At 42.8% G+C, this 16,977-nt stretch overlaps 1 protein-coding gene across 6 annotated transcripts in view; it reads right to left on the bottom strand.

The window, feature by feature from the left end:
• The window catches only part of LOC135462817 (intermembrane lipid transfer protein VPS13C-like), a 100,872-nt gene that overhangs the window by 13,235 nt on the left and 70,660 nt on the right, over positions 1–16,977 (bottom strand). For all 6 annotated transcript variants that reach the window (XM_064740091.1, XM_064740096.1, XM_064740093.1 and 3 more), the window contains 14 exons: positions 15,234–15,320; positions 13,847–14,041; positions 13,289–13,422; positions 12,862–12,991; positions 11,912–12,034; positions 11,575–11,693; positions 8,644–8,797; positions 8,294–8,428; positions 6,858–6,939; positions 5,291–5,360; positions 4,239–4,347; positions 2,895–3,014; positions 1,395–1,528; positions 32–113 (listed from right to left, as the gene is read on the bottom strand). In XM_064740091.1, coding sequence (XP_064596161.1) covers positions 32–113; positions 1,395–1,528; positions 2,895–3,014; positions 4,239–4,347; positions 5,291–5,360; positions 6,858–6,939; positions 8,294–8,428; positions 8,644–8,797; positions 11,575–11,693; positions 11,912–12,034; positions 12,862–12,991; positions 13,289–13,422; positions 13,847–14,041; positions 15,234–15,320 — 1,674 coding nt within the window. The remainder of the gene's footprint in view (positions 1–31; positions 114–1,394; positions 1,529–2,894; positions 3,015–4,238; positions 4,348–5,290; positions 5,361–6,857; positions 6,940–8,293; positions 8,429–8,643; positions 8,798–11,574; positions 11,694–11,911; positions 12,035–12,861; positions 12,992–13,288; positions 13,423–13,846; positions 14,042–15,233; positions 15,321–16,977) is intronic.

Here is a 16,977-nt window from a genome sequence, read left to right as displayed (position 1 = left end):
CAATGGGAATACTGGAACTGAGCAATCTTACCTGTCCTACATAGTGACTTGTCATCTCTGATGATAGCTGACTGTTGTTGTAAAAACTGTGGTTCCTCTCAAAATAGCCGAGTCTGTAAGACCAAAAAGTACGCTCAAATCCACCCATCATGATTTACGTTCTTTCATTTCATTTAGTTTCATCATTTGAGTGATGATTAACAAATAAAAATTGAGACAAAATGTTTTCCTGTCTGAAGCTGGAAATGAACCTCTATCTCTATATTTGTCAGATGATTCAAAGCATCTCAGCCATGTGACCATGATCTTTCGTCAATAGGTTACCACTTGGCTTCGTGGTTTACATGCATCTGACTCGAGACGGGGGGGATCTGGGATCAAACCTGGGTCAGGTCATACCAAAAACTTTAAAAAAATTGTTGCTGGTGCTCAGCACTAAGAGATGTGAGCAACGAAACAGGACTGGTTGGTCTGCTGTCAGTATAGCTTGACTACATCTGGCGGCGGCACTTTAGCAGCATGGACACTCAGCCAAAAAACGACACAGTAGAATATTCACACTCCTAATGACTCCTCGCCAAAATGTGTAAAAGATAACCAGCAGCAGTGTGGTGAGTATAACCCTTGAGGGGAATCTTCTTGAGTGTTGATAATAAATATGTGGTTGCTATGGCAACTGCGCACATGGACAAACGTTGGAGTTGTAGCTGGACACAACATCGTTCGTACTTATATTGTATATAAAAGGAAAACAGCTACCCAGTAATCATGACATTATGCGTCGTACTTCACAATTTTTGATATGCCCTCGCCAATAGGCGGAGCACTGTTATAATTATTCCGTCCATCTTTTCCGTGTCCAGGCTATAACACCAACAGTTTTAATTTTTGGTGGATACATCTACAAGCTCAACTGTGGTTCTACATGTACAAGCTTCTCTGTGGTTCTACATGTACAAGCTCCTCTGTGGTTCTACATGTACAAGCTCCTCTGTGGTTCTACATGTACAAGCTCCTCTGTGGTTCTACATGTACAAGCTCCTCTGTGGTTCTACATGTACAAGCTCCTCTGTGGTTCTACATGTACAAGCTTCTCTGTGGTTCTACATGTACAAGCTCCTCTGTGGTTCTACATGTACAAGCTCCTCTGTGGTTCTACATGTACAAGCTCCTCTGTGGTTCTACATGTACAAGCTCCTCTGTGGTTCTACATGTACAAGCTCCTCTGTGGTTCTACACGTACAAGCTCCTCTGTGGTTCTAGATGCAGGTGGTTCTCACTTTTTCACTATATTTCTTTGTGAAAGCAGACAAAGAAAAATTCTGTTCACAGACACTATGGATGACACCACAATGGACACCCAATGCCGCACAATCATCAGAGACAATACATACTTGAATACGACATCCTGGACATCTGTGAGCACGACGCCCACGCTCTGGAGGAAGACGTTAAGGACATTAGCCTGGATTGCCGTGGGTTTGTCCCCATCCTCCCCACCCCCTTGTAATGAGAAGCTCAGGTGAACCTGAAGGTAAACACCAGGTAATTATCTTTCTATAAAGGGCAATAAAATATAAAATGACGTACAATTTTCCTGTCTCAGCATAGTTACTCATACATATGAACCCAACAGAAAACCAAAAGGCTTTAATCTTTATAAAGGATTTTGTTGTTGTTTTCTCTATGTTTTTTCAAATGACTCATTGAAAAGATTTTTTTCTTTGTGCAGTTACTGATGTATATGTGTGCTTACATGTGGCTCAGTCAAACCATAACAGTTCAATGGAAGTGCTGGCTATTTGCATTGATAAGGGCTTTGGGGGCCTCTGGGGCCCAGGGGGGGTAGCAAAACAGCACTGCGCAATGATCCAGGAGCCTCTCACCAGTGTGGTTGATACGAGTCCATCTCACACTGGCTTCCTCTCCAGCTGTACATGAGAAAGTCTGTCAGTAATCTGCAGATGGTTGTGGGATTCCCCCGGGCTCTGCCCGGTTCCCACTCACCATAATGCTGTCGTTTTATAAGTGAAATATTCTGGAGTACGGAGTGAAACATCAATCAAATAAATAAATAAATAAATAAATGACTTTGCTTTGTTTTGCTTTTTCAAATAAATATATTGCGGCACATATTTAGTTTCAGTGCGTTTACCTGTTTGTGTGGTTAACCGTAGAAAGCTTCAACTCCCGACATGCCTGACTGAAGCTTCAACTCCCGACATGCCTGACTGAAGCTTCAACTCCCGACATGCCTGACTGAAGCTTCAACTCCCGACATGCCTGACTGAAGCTTCAACTCCCGACATGCCTGACTGAAGCTTCAACTCCCGACATGCCTGACTGAAGCTTCAACTCCCGACATGCCTGACATACATGTATGGATAATTTGGTCCATGCGTTTTAACAGCTTTCAACACCTGTGAAGGTTTTTATTTGTATATAAATCCTTCGCTAACTGGAGCAGGTAAGTATCTAAGTAGATAACGAGCACGGTTTATTAAGTTCCTACAGCAAGAATAATGCATAGATTAAGCTCATAAAAGGGATGATATCATTTATTGATTTATCTGATTGGTTATTTTTTTATTTGATTGGTGTTTTACGCCGTACTCAAGAATATTTCACTTATACATGTACGACGGCGGCCAGCATAATGGCGAGTGGAAACCGGGCAGCGCCCGGGGGAAATCCACGACCACCCGCAGGTTGCTGGCAGACCTTCTCACCTACGGATGGAGAGGAAGCCAGCACGAGCTGGACTTGAACTCACAGCGACCACATTGGTGAGAGATTCCTGGGTCATTACGCTGCGCTAGCGCGCTAACCGACTGAATGGAATGATATAAAAGTGTAGCAATGATTTAATTTGATTCAATGAAGACGTATGTTACCTTGATGGGGGAGAAGTGCAAATGATCATAGAAGTTCTTCTTGCCATGTGACAGAGAAACCCCGACTATCTCCACCAGGGGGAGATTCGTCTGCTTCCAGTCCTCCTCAAACTGCTTCGTCTGCATACAAAAACATCAGAAATTGTCAGTCAGATTGCAGTATACCGGCTATGTCCCCGAATTCCTCAACACCTCCCAATATAAAACAGCAACTTTCACTCTGATTTATGCATATATTGCACTATACAGGCCATCAATTCCTCAACACCTCCCAATATAAAACAGCAACTTACACTGTGATTTATGTATGTATTGCACTATACAGGCCATGTCCCTGAATTCCTCAACACCTCCCAATATAAAACAGCAACTTTCACTCTGATTTATGCATATATTGCACTATACAGGCCATCAATTCCTCAACACCTCCCAATATAGAACAGCAACCTTCTCTGTGATTTATGTATGTATTGCACTATACAGGCCATGTACCCGAATTCCTCAACACCTCCCAATATAAAACAGCAACTTTCACTCTGATTTATGCATATATTGCACAATACAGGCCATTAATTCCTCAACACCTCCCAATATAAAACAGCAACCTTCACTGTGATTTATGTATGTATTGCACTATACAGGCCATGTACCCGAATTCCTCAGCACCTCCCAATACAAAACAGCAACTTTCACTGTAATTTATGCATGTATTGCACTATACAGGCCATGTGCTCGAATTCCTCAGCACCTCCCAATACAAAACAGCAACCTTCACTGTGATTTATGTATGTATTGCACTATACAGGCCATGTACCCGAATTCCTCAGCACCTCCCAATACAAAACAGTAACCTTCACCGTGATTTATGTATGTATTGCACTATACAGGCCATGTACCCGAATTCCTCAGCACCTCCCAATACAAAACAGCAACTTTCACTGTGATTTATGTATGTATTGCACTATACAGGCCATGTACCCGAATTCCTCAGCACCTCCCAATACAAAACAGTAACCTTCACCGTGATTTATGTATGTATTGCACTATACAGGCCATGTGCCCCAATTCCTCAGCACCTCCCAATACGAAACAGCAACCTTCACTGTGATTTATGCCCCTTTTTAACTTCACTTGGTGATCCAAGTAGACCTAGCTTGATTTCATTGATAAAATTCAGGGCTTCAAAAGAAACAAGTTTTAGGAATAATGCCCTCCAAATATTTATTGTGAAAAGTTGCTAAAAAGGTTGAAGATAATCTTTCTTGTTTCAGGTATTTTTAACCCTGCCACTGAGAACGCTGATGAACTTGTTGTCCTTAATTCTGTGATGAGCTTAAGACTGACCTCTTGTTCTCTTGAGATGGGGACATCAGCGGAGAACAGGCTAATGATGGCATTCAGGAAGCCTTGGTCTACCTTCAGAGCCATTTCCTGTATCAGTACCTTGAAGTACCTGACAACAACAACAGCAACAACAAAGGTATATTAGCAGCTTGCAGCACCTGACAACAACAAAGGTGTATTAGCAGCTTGAAGCACCTGACAACAACAAAGGTGTATTAGCAGCCTGAAGCACCTGACAACAACAACAAAGGTGTATCAGTAGCTGGAAGCACCTGACAACAACAAAGGTGTATCAGTAGCTTGAAGCACCTGACAACAACAAAGGTGTATCAGTAGCTTGACGCACCTGACAACAACAACAAAAGTGTATCAGTAGCTTGAAGCACCTAACAACAACAAAGGTGTGTATCAGTAGCTTGACGCACCTGACAACAACAACAAAAGTGTATCAGTAGCTTGAAGCACCTAACAACAACAAAGGTGTGTATCAGTAGCTTGACGCACTTGACAACAACAACAAAAGTGTATCAGTAGCTTGAAGCACCTGACAACAACAACGGTGGGAGAGACAATAGAATGAGTCTCCAGTATCAAGCATTAGCGTCTTGAAGCAGTTAACAACAACAGTTTTGCTCCTGAGATTCTTTAGCCTGTTTGGTTCTGCACATTCTGTGTTGGATTTTGATGCCAGCCAGCCTTTCAAAAAACCCATGAATCAAACGGAATGTTTGTGGAATGCTTGAAGCCACACAGTGGTGAGTTATTTGCTTGCTACTGAGAAGCTTTTGTCTGAACTGTGCTGCACAATGTGCGTCTTGGACTTTGGGTCAGTCAGTGTTTCAAAAAATGACCCATGGGTTAAAAGGAATGGTAGTGGAATGCTAGAAGCCAGCAAGTGGTGAGCTACTGGTTTTTCCTCTGCCAACCTTTGGCCTGGATTCTGCTAAATTCATCACAGAACAAGACTGTAGATTTCTGTGTTTGTTTCCTCTTTTCTTGTATTCTATTATTCCTGCAGCAGCAAATGATATTTCGGTGTGCATGTAACTCACTTGATCTGTGTCATGTGACTATGCTCATGCTTGCTCAACATCAGACTGACTTCTGTGAAAGGTTTGGGCACTGGAAAGAGAAAGTGAAAGTGTTTAAATCATGTGACAAAAACTGCTTTATGACTGAATGATTCATTGTTCTTTAATGCCATACTTCAGAATCTTTCACTTAAATGATAATGATATAAACCACCAAGCGTTGGCTAATCACTCATAAACTTTCTCACGCAAGAAATGAACGTGTTTCCACACCATGTTGAAGACAAATGGCATTCAAAAACGGTAAAATTGCTGAAACAGCCCTACAACCACTTTAGTGTCAGCAAGGTCGCTTTGAACAGTGAGAGCAAAAAGGACTACAAAATGGTTAAAGATCTTAACATGATCTCTCATTGTTTTATTTGAATCATGCTTTATGCCAAACTTGTGTTTTTTATGGCTCCTGGGTCATTACGCTGCACAAGCGTGCTAACTACCTGAGCTGTGCTAAGTAAGCGACAACCGTCCTGACGTAAGCCACAGCTGGACCACAGGCAACTGGATTTGATAAAGGGGCCTCATTGGTGAGAGGCTCCTGGGTCATTATGCTGCACAAGCGTGCTAACTACCTGAGCTGTGCTAAGTAAGCGACAACCGTCCTGATGTAAGCCACAGCTGGACCACAGGCAACTGGATTTGATAAAGGGACCTCATTGGTGAGAGGCTACTGGGTCATTACGCTGCACAAGCATGCTAACTGGTCAAAGATGAGAGCTGTGCCTTAGTCACCTGAACCAAAGGCGATCCTAGTTTAACATTCCGTTAAATCATTTATTTATTTGACTTGCTCACTGGTGAAGGATGAGAGCTGTGCCTTAGTCGACTGAACCAAAGGCGATCCTAGTTTAACATTCCGTTAAATCATTTATTTATTTGACTTGCTCACTGGTCAAGGATAAGAGCTGTGCCTTAGTCAACTGAACCAAAGGCGATCCTAGTTTAACATTCCGTTAAATCATTTATTTATTTGACTTGCTCACTGGTCAAGGATGAGAGCTGTGCCTTAGTCGACTGAACCAAAGGCGATCCTAGTTTAACATTCCGTTAAATTATTTATTTATTCGACTTGCTCAAGATTGAATCATATTTAGGATGCTTATCAGTTTTAACGGTGGAGGAAACCAGACATTACAACCACACAACGGTGGAGGAAACCAGACATTACAACCACACAACTGTGGAAGAAACCAGACATTACAACCACACAACGGTGGAGGAAACCAGACATTACAACCACACAACGGTGGAGGAAACCATACATTACAACCACACAACGGTGGAGGAAACCAGACATTACAACCACACAATTGGATTTACATGTAAATATGCCAATGAAACTGGTATATTTGATTTATTTAATTAGGGATGGGCTGTGCTCTTTTTACTTCTCACCCACATGTGTACATGTTAATGTACTGTGGCAATCAGGCTTGTGTTGGAGGAAACAGGAGGGCCGGGACTAAACCATCAAACTGTGTCAGCTACCTGACAAACCTCTAAGCTTGGGTTTGTGAAAAATGAAACTTACCGCTGTCAGCAGCGACGGACTTGGGTGGCGGAAGAGGGGAGAGAACTGTGGGGAAGACAGCTCCAGCCAACTGGTTGTCAAACTGTCAAAATATATATATGTACATGTACATCTGTTTACTTATTTGACTGTTACTGAATGCCGTGATCAATAAATTTTCCACTTACTCGCCTTACCAGTGCCCGACATAAAGGCAAGTTACTGCGCAGCATACCCACATGACATACAGATATTCTCACCATACTGGAGAAAGACAAACGTTTTGGTATGGAGCTGTAACTGATGTTTACATGTACCAGACCGGCAGTATGTTGATTTTAGTATGGAGCTGTAACTGATGTTTTCATATAACTGACCTGTGGTCTGTTGAGTACAGCCTGGAGCTGTAACTGATGTTTACATATAACTGACCTGTAATCTGTTGATTTTAGCGTGGAGCTGTAACTGATGTTTACATATAACTGACCTGTAATCTGTTGATTTTAGTGTGGAGCTGTAACTGATGTTTACATATAACTGACCTGTAGTCTGTTGAGTACAGCGTGGAGCTGTAACTGATGTTTACATATAACTGACCTGTAATCTGTTGATTTTAGTGTGGAGCTGTAACTGATGTTTTCATATAACTGACCTGTAATCTGTTGATTTTAGCATGGAGCTGTAACTGATGTTTACATATAATTGACCTGTAATCTGTTGATTTTAGTGTGGAGCTGTAACTGATGTTTACATATAACTGACCTGTAGTCTGTTGAGTACAGCGTGGAGCTGTAACTGATGTTTACATATAACTGACCTGTAGTCTATTAATTTTAGTGTGGAGCTGTAACTGATGTTTACATGTACCTGACAGGCAGTATGTTGAGTTTAGCGTGGAGCTGTAACTGATGTTTACATGTACCTGACAGGCAGTATGTTGAGTTTAGCGTGGAGCTGTAACTGATGTTTACATGTACCTGACCAGCAATATGTTGATTTTAATGTGGAGCTGTAACTGATGTTACATGTACTTCACCAGCAGTATGTTAAGTTCAATGTGGAGGTGTAACTGATGTTTACATGTACTTGACAGGAATATCAAATATGACAAAGTATGTTGAGTTTAGCGTGGAGCTGTAACTGATGTTTACATTTACCTGACCAGCATTATGTTGAGTTTAGCATGGAGCTGTAACTGATCTTTACATTTACCTGACAGGCAGTATGTTGAGTTTAGCGTGGAGCTATAACTGATGTTTACCTGTATCTGACAGGCAGTATGTTGAGTTTAGCATGGAGCTGTAACTGATGTTTACCTGTACCTGACAGGCGGCATGTGGAGTTTAGCGTGGAGCTGTAACTGATGTTTACATATAACTGACCTGTAGTCTGTTGAGTACAGCGTGGAGCTGTAACTTTTAGCGCGGAGCTGTAACTGATGTTTACATATAACTGACCTGTAATCTGTTGATTTTAGCATGGAGCTGTAACTGATGTGGTGACGTCTTGTACTGCACCCAGACCCCCTCTACAAAACTGCGTCGAATGCCTCGCTTGTGTGGTTTGTACATCTGCATCTCTTCAAAGTCAACCTGAAACAAACAGTACATCTGTGTACAAACGCAATGCAAATACAGTGTGCCACTTACAGCAATAAGGTTGGGCAGAACTAGTGGTATTGAGGCATGGTGAAACTAAGAACTGACCTCCATTATGTTTTCCAGTGTCACTCTTGGTGCCAGCTCTATCTGGCACTTCCAGTACATGGCCTCTAACAGTGAGGGAGAGGACTAACTACAGAACTCACCTCCATCTTGTTTTCTAGTGTGACCCTGGATGACGGTGACTTGCCAGCAGCCAGCTCTATCAGATATTTCTGGTAGGCAGCCTCTAAGATAACGAGAGTCTTCAGGTTCAAAGCCTTGTACCGCTTCTTCTTCTCCTCCCAGATAATTCCAGAACTGAGGTGGAAGAACAAAATAAACAATCCTGAAAATTCTAAATATAATGGAATAAACAACAACAATAACAAAAATGATCAAAATACACATCTGATTATGATGATCAAAATACACATCTGATTATGATGAATAACTATACTCATGTCATTCATCGCTTTAAACAGCAATCAAACAAATATATATTTTGGGCCAGGAAGGATTTATTTATTTACTTATCTGAATACTCAAGAATATTTCACTTATACGACGGGGGCCAACATTATGGTGGCAGGAAACTGGGCAGAGCCCAGGGAAAACCCATGGCCATCCGCAGGTTACTGGCAGACCTTCCCACGTACGGTCAGGGTAAGGAATGATCCTGAGTACAAAGATGAACCTACACATACGGTAGAGGAGCCGTCAATGACATACATTTATGGTGGAGGAGCCATCAATGACATACACAAACGGTGGAGGAGCCGTCAATGACATACATTTATGGTGGAGGAGCCATCAATGACATACACAAACGGTGGAGGAGCCGTCAATGACATACACATACTGTGGAGGAGCCGTCAATGACATACACATAAGGTGGAGGAGCCGTCAATGACATACACATATGGTGGAGGAGCCGTCAATGACATACACACATGGTGGAGGAGGCATCAATGACATACACATATGGTGGAGGAGCCGTCAATGACATACACATATGGTGGAGGAGCCATCAATGACATACACATACTGTGGGAGGAGTGGTCAATGACATACACATCTGGTGGAGGAGCCATCAATGACATACACAAACGGTGGAGGAGCCATCAATGACATACACATATGGTGGAGGAGCCATCAATGACATACACAAACGGTGAAGGAGCCATCAATGACATACACATATGGTGGAGGAGCCATCAATGACATACACACATGGTGGAGGAGCCATCAATGACATACACATATGGTGGAGGAGCCGTCAATGACATACACAAACGGTGGAGGATCCGTCAATGACATACACATATGCTGGAGGAGCCGTAAATGACATACACACAGGGTGGAGGAGCCGTCAATGACATACACATACTGTGGAGGAGCCGTCAATGACATACACATAAGGTGGAGGAGCCATCAATGACATACACAAACGGTGGAGGAGCCATCAATGACATACACATATGGTGGAGGAGCCGTCAATGACATACACAAACGGTGGAGGATCCGTCAATGACATACACATATGGTGGAGGAGCCGTCAATGACATACACACAGGGTGGAGGAGCCGTCAATGACATACACATACTGTGGAGGAGCCGTCAATGACATACACATAAGGTGGAGGAGCCGTCAATGACATACACATATGGTGGAGGAGCCGTCAATGACATACACACATGGTGGAGGAGGCATCAATGACATACACATATGCTGGAGGAGCCGTCAATGACATGCACATATGGTGGATGAGCCATCAATGACATACACATACTGTGGAGGATCCGTCAATGACATACACAAACGGTGGAGGATCCGTCAATGACATACACATATGCTGGAGGAGCCATCAATGACATACACAAACGGTGGAGGAGCCATCAATGACATACACATATGGTGGAGGAGCCATCAATGACATACACAAACGGTGGAGGAGCCGTCAATGACATACACATATGGTGGAGGAGCCATCAATGACATACACACATGGTGGAGGAGCCATCAATGACATACACATATGGTGGAGGAGCCGTCAATGACATACACAAACGGTGGAGGATCCGTCAATGACATACACATATGCTGGAGGAGCCGTACATGACATATACATATGGTGGAGGAGCCGTACATGACATACACATATGCTGGAGGAGCCGTACATGACATATACATATGGTGGAGGAGCCGTCAATGACATGCACATATGGTGGATGAGCCATCAATGACATACACAAACGGTGGAAGATCCGTCAATGACATACACATATGCTGGAGGAGCTGTCAATGACATACACAAATGGTGAAGGAGCCATCAATGACATACACATATGGTGGAGGATCCGTCAATGACATACACATACAGTGGAGGAGCCGTCAATGACATACACATACGGTGGAGGAGCCATCATTGACATACACATACGGTGGAGGAGCCGTCTATGACATACACATACGGTGGAGGAGCCGTTGATGACAAAGTTCAAACTGCCACACGAGCATAATCCATTGCTTCCTGTAACCAAAACTCCACCCAATAAGAGAGTGAAGGAATCTAGGCTGAGTTTAAACTCACAAGTCATGTGTCATAGCGAATGAAAACCATATCACCTTTACTGTGATTTGTACATGTAATCAAGAGAGTGAAATCAGGAAACTTTTGACGCCTGTTGATCTGGATTATGTTATCCTACAATGCTTGAGTTTGCTCTGTTATGGCTTGTGTATGGGTCAATGCAAGTTATGTATCAGTTCTCTCATCTTCTGAGATATTACCCATCTCCTATTGTGCTGGAGTGATCTCCCATTGTGCTGGAGTGATCTCCCATTGTGCTGGAGTGATCTCCCATTGTGCTGGAGTGATCTCCAATTGTGCTAGAGTGATCTCCCATTGTGCTGGAGTGATCTTCCATTATGCACGAGTTATCACCCTTTGTGGAGGTGATTTCTCATCTTGTGTAGGAGTAATCTTACCTTTTGAGTTATCTCCCACTGTGCAGGAGTTAACTTCGATTGAGTAGGAGTGATCTCCCCTTGTATGCCTCGGAGAAATACCCCCTTGTGTAGGAGTTATCCTCACCTTGTGATTCCCATGAAAGCCACCTCTGTCTGGTTGATATTGTTGACCAGGGAGAGGCCAACCCCGCGTAGAGACAGGTTAATCTCCTGGTCGATCCGCTCAAATGTGTACTCCACTTCCTGTACAAAGAAACAGAGAAAATCACCAATAAGAATTATTTTTCTAAAACAAAGCAGGCTTTTTCGTTACCTTTTAAAATTCCCTGGTCTTACCTAATGAAATCACACCTACTGAGAATTTAGTCACCAAAATTACAACGGTTAATTTATTTGTTACTCAAAGCTGAATGTTCAATGTACATGTATCTTCATGGCCCAAATTTTGTGGCTAAACCTACCTTTTGGACCAAACCGACGACTGCCATGTCTTCTGTGAAGAGCAGCACCCTCTGGGGGCCGTCCAGGAAGGACACCCAAAACAGTTTACAGTCTGGCAGGTAAAACACATCACCACACCCATCCTGAAATCAACCACACAGAAATCTGATTCAGACTGTGAAGAGAATATACTACAGATTTTTGACCAAACAATTCATATTCACTTATCACAAGCATGGCATGTGTGAACTTGTACCATACCATTTACAGCTTGTCAGCATGGCATGTGTGAGCTTGTACCACACCATTTACAGTTTTTCAGCATGACACGTGTGAACTCATACCACATCATTTACAGCTTGTCAGCATGGCACATGTGAACTTGTACCACATCATTTACAGCTTTTCAGCATGGCACGTGTAAGCTTGCACCACACCATTTACAGCTTTTCCGCGTGGCACGTATAAGCTTGTACCACACCATTTACAGCTTTTACGCATGGCATGTGTAAGCTTGTACCACACCATTTACAGCTTTTATGCATGGCACACGTAAGCTTGTACCACACCATTTACAGCTTTTCTGCATGGCACGTGTAAGCTTGTACCACACCATATACAGCCTTTCTGCATGGCACGTGTAATCTTGTACTACACCATTTACAGCTTTTCTGCATGGCACGTGTAAGTTGTACCACACCATTTACAGCTTTTCAGCATGGCACGTGTAAGCTTGTACCACACCATTTACAGCTTTTCAGCATGGCTCGTTTAAACTTGTACCATACCATTTACAGCGTTAAATAATTCTAATGCAACCCGCGTTATAAATTTTAGGAACTGATATTCTGTGAAAGTTAATTATTGACCTATCCTAAAATCATAGTAAAACTTTGAATATAATTTGCATTGGATTTTCAGGAGTTTTTCAAGCTCCATCAGAACCAAGCAGATCTAACATTAGCCTCACCTTTGTCAGGTCATTTCTCTCATCCTTCTTCTCCCCACATGACCAGACCAGCTCTCTCTTCCCCAGGGCATCCTCCCATGTGTACAGAACAGCCTGTTTGCCTCCCAGACTGTGCGTCTTGCCCACACCACTGTCAACAACAACACGCAATTTCAAACGCTGGAAAATAAATTCCCTGAGGAGAACTTCAGTAAATGTACATGTTATGTCTCAGACTGATTCTGTTTATGGATCAGTTTAGAGTCTTTGTGCCCCACTGGGTCCTAGTTTTAGGCCTTTTACAGGCCTTACTACAAAAAAACCTAAACAGTCTGAAAGTTGTCATATACTTTTTGTCCAATCTCCAGTTTTCCAGACTCCATAAGAGAAAGCTGTGAAGATCCACACAATAAAGACACCAACCAGCACATGCATCGTCTTTTCTTACCTCTGAGAGAAAGAGATGCTGAGGTTTTCAGCTTGATTCACCAGGAGAACGGAGGCACAGCCATGTTTGTATGGCCCTATTGTTGTCACCATGGCCGACTCTGACACGTGACACTCCACGTCCAGCCCTCCGTACTGAAACACCAATGTTAAACCATGAATATGATTAAAACAAGAGTTTTAAGCCTCTGCATCACGCTGTTATAAACACCAGTCTTAAGTCAGACTACATTATTGAATATTTCTGAACTTAGACTTCAACTTAAACCTTGGGTATGTATGGTTGTATTTTTACGTCGTACTACACAATTCTTCAGTCATATGACAACAAGGAGTCAGTAGGTTAAATATCACGCCGAATACACCATCAGAAATGACACGTTACCTTGTCATATATGTATATACTTACACCGGACCAATCAGTCCTGTTTCCTTGCTCCAACCTCTCAGTGCTAAGCATCAAGTACCATTTTTATAAGCCTTTGGTATATAACACTTTGAGGTGGACAATCTAACCACTAGGCTTCCAAATTGTCCTACTTATGTCTAATTCAAATACCTCATTATCCAACTTCAGAAGGGTCGTATGAGCAGTGTTGATTAAAAACGGCCCTGTCTCTTCATCACTCAGTTTCACTTTTGCTTTCAGTTTCATTTCCTTCCCGGTTTGCTGCGGCCAGAACGGAAGGCACTCCCCCGGGGCTACATCCAGCCAGAGGGCGGAGTCCACAGGCTCTTTACAACTCACTGTTGTCTGCAGAGTCAAAGAACAGGGATGTGATTACAAGATGTTTGTGTTTAACGGATCACATAGGGCCCTGTTTAATGGATCACATAGGGCCCTGTTTAATGGATCACATAGGGCCCTGTTTAACGGATCACATAGGGCCCTGTTTAACGGATCACATAGAGCCCTGTTTAACGGATCACATAAGGCCCTGTTTAACGGATCACATAGGGCCCTGTTTAACGGATCACATAGGGCCCTGTTTAACGGATCACATAAGGCCCTGTTTAACGGATCACATAGGGCCTTGTTTAACGGATCACATAGGGCCCTGTTTAACAGATCACATAGGGCCCTGTTTAATGGATCACATAGGGCCCTGTTTAACGGATCACATAGGGCCCTGTTTAACGGATCACATAGGGCCCTGTTTAACGGATCACATAGGACCCTGTTTAATGGATCACATAGGGCCCTGTTTAACGGATCACATAGGGCCCTGTTTAATGGATCACATAGGGCCCTGTTTAAACTACAATCACTCATCATACTGTTGTTCAAAATCAGAAATGCCCCAAATAACATCAATAAGAGGTGCTGAATCTCCATACATGTAAACACTAAAAAGTTTTTTTCCTTCCAATTAACACTGTTGTTGTGGTTTACCCATCTCACTGAAGGATCCCTTGTCTCTTAGAAAGTCTTAGAATATGCACATGAAAGGCATTTGCATACACCATTGGTGCATCAGTAAACAATTAATGTAAGGTACATCTTTGTTCATTTTTATCTTTAGGAAATTCCAAAACTAAAAGAGCTGATTAGTTTATTTACTTGAATACGCAACACCCCTACTTACCCACATGACACCTCTACTTACCCACATGACACCCCTACCTACTAACATGACACCCATACTTACCCACATGACACCCCTACTTACCCACATGACACCCCTACTTACCCACATGACACCCCTCCCTACTAACATGACACCCCTACTTACCCACATGACACCCCTACTTACCCACATGACACCCCTACTTACCCACATGACACCCCTACCTACTAACATGACACCCTACTTACTTACACGACACCCCTATTTACCCACATGACACCCCTATTTACCCACATGACATCCCTATTTACCCACATGATACCCCTTTTTACCCACATGACACCCCTACTTACCCACATGACACCCTTACTTACTCACCTCTGTCGTATTGACCAGCATGTAGAATGGAGTGAAGGTTACAATCTTGCTCAGGCCAGAACTCGTCATGTCAATACGGACACCACACTGAAACAGAGCAAAGACACAGGTCAATACGGACACCACACTGAAGCAGAGCAATGACACAAGTCAATACAGACACCACACTGAAACAGCAATGACCCAGGTCAATACAGTCACCTCACTGAAACAGAGCAATGACACATGTCAATACGGACACCACACTGAAACAGAGCAATGACCCAGGTCAATACAGACACCACACTGAAACTGAGCAATGACCCAGGTCAATACAGACACCACACTGAAACAGAGCAATGATACAGGTGAATGCAGACACCACACTGAAACGGAGCAATGACACAGGTGAATACAGACACCACTCTGAAACAGAGCAATGACATAGGTCAAAACGGACACCACACTGAAGCAGAGCAATGACCCAGGTCAATACAGACACCACACTGAAACTGAGCAATGACCCAGGTCAATACAGACACCACACTGAAACGGAGCAATGACACAGGTCAATACAGACACCACATTGAAACAGAGCAACGACACAGGTCAAAACGGACACCACACTGAAGCAGAGCAATGACACAGGTCAATACCGACACCACACTGAAACAGCAATGACCCAGGTAAATACAGTCACCTCGCTGAAACAGAGCAATGACACAGGTCAATACCGACACCACACTGAAACAGCAATGACCCAGGTAAATACAGTCACCTCGCTGAAACAGAGCAATGATACAGGTCAATACAGACACCACACTGAAACAGAGCAATGAATATGGACACTTATGAGAAATGTGTGCAGCGAAAGAGGAGGGTTTGGGAGAAGATGACAAATTTGATTAATGTTCTGGACATCACTAAAGAATATTGATTTTGTCAGGTTTATCAGTTGAATAAACAAAAAATGTGTTCACGGATGAAATAATAAAAACACTATCAAATAGCATGTAACAGATTTCTTGTTAATGCTATTATTTAAGTTACAATTGTAATTTTAATTTACAGCAATATAAGTGACCACATGTACATCTATGTCCACAGAAATATAGAAGTGTAAGACGTGTCAATCGAATATTAAGAGTAGCAAAAATACGGCTGTACTGTACACGTATGTAAGATTAGTCACTGAATGTGGGAATATAGCAAGAGATCATCAATGAAGTATGGCAACATCAATGAATATTCAACCAGCATTGCAATTCAGTAACCTTGCAGTGGGTAGGGATCGACAATCCATCCAAACAGAGCAAAACAGTTTGGATGGGCAATTCAAGAAGACTGCATCCAAATAGGGCAAGACAGGTTGGATGGGTATGGAGGCTCCATCCGAGCAGTATGGCAACAAGGCAAGTATAACACACAGCCAGCACTGAAAGAGGGAAACACTGGACAAGTCAATATAGACACCCAAATATGGCAGTCAAAATTGATAATGTGGCAAGATCACGGAATATGCATCCCAAATTTAAATGTGGCAACATGGGGCAAAATACGGACACACCACCAAAATATGGTCGTAAAAGAAGAGCCATTCGATGGGAATATGGCACGATCACGGAAAATTGCAACATCACGGAATATGCATCCCAAATTTAAATGTGGCAACATGGGGCAAAATACGGACACACCACCAAAATATAGTCGTAAAAAAAGAGCCATTCGATGGGAATATGGCAAGATCACGGAAAATGGCAACATC

The sequence above is a fragment of the Liolophura sinensis genome, chromosome 2 (genome assembly GCF_032854445.1).
Source record: "Liolophura sinensis isolate JHLJ2023 chromosome 2, CUHK_Ljap_v2, whole genome shotgun sequence".
In the NCBI taxonomy this organism is placed as follows: Eukaryota; Metazoa; Mollusca; class Polyplacophora; order Chitonida; family Chitonidae; genus Liolophura; species Liolophura sinensis.
The sequence above is the reverse complement of the archived record's forward strand: the minus strand, read 5'-3'. Positions and strand labels throughout refer to the sequence as shown.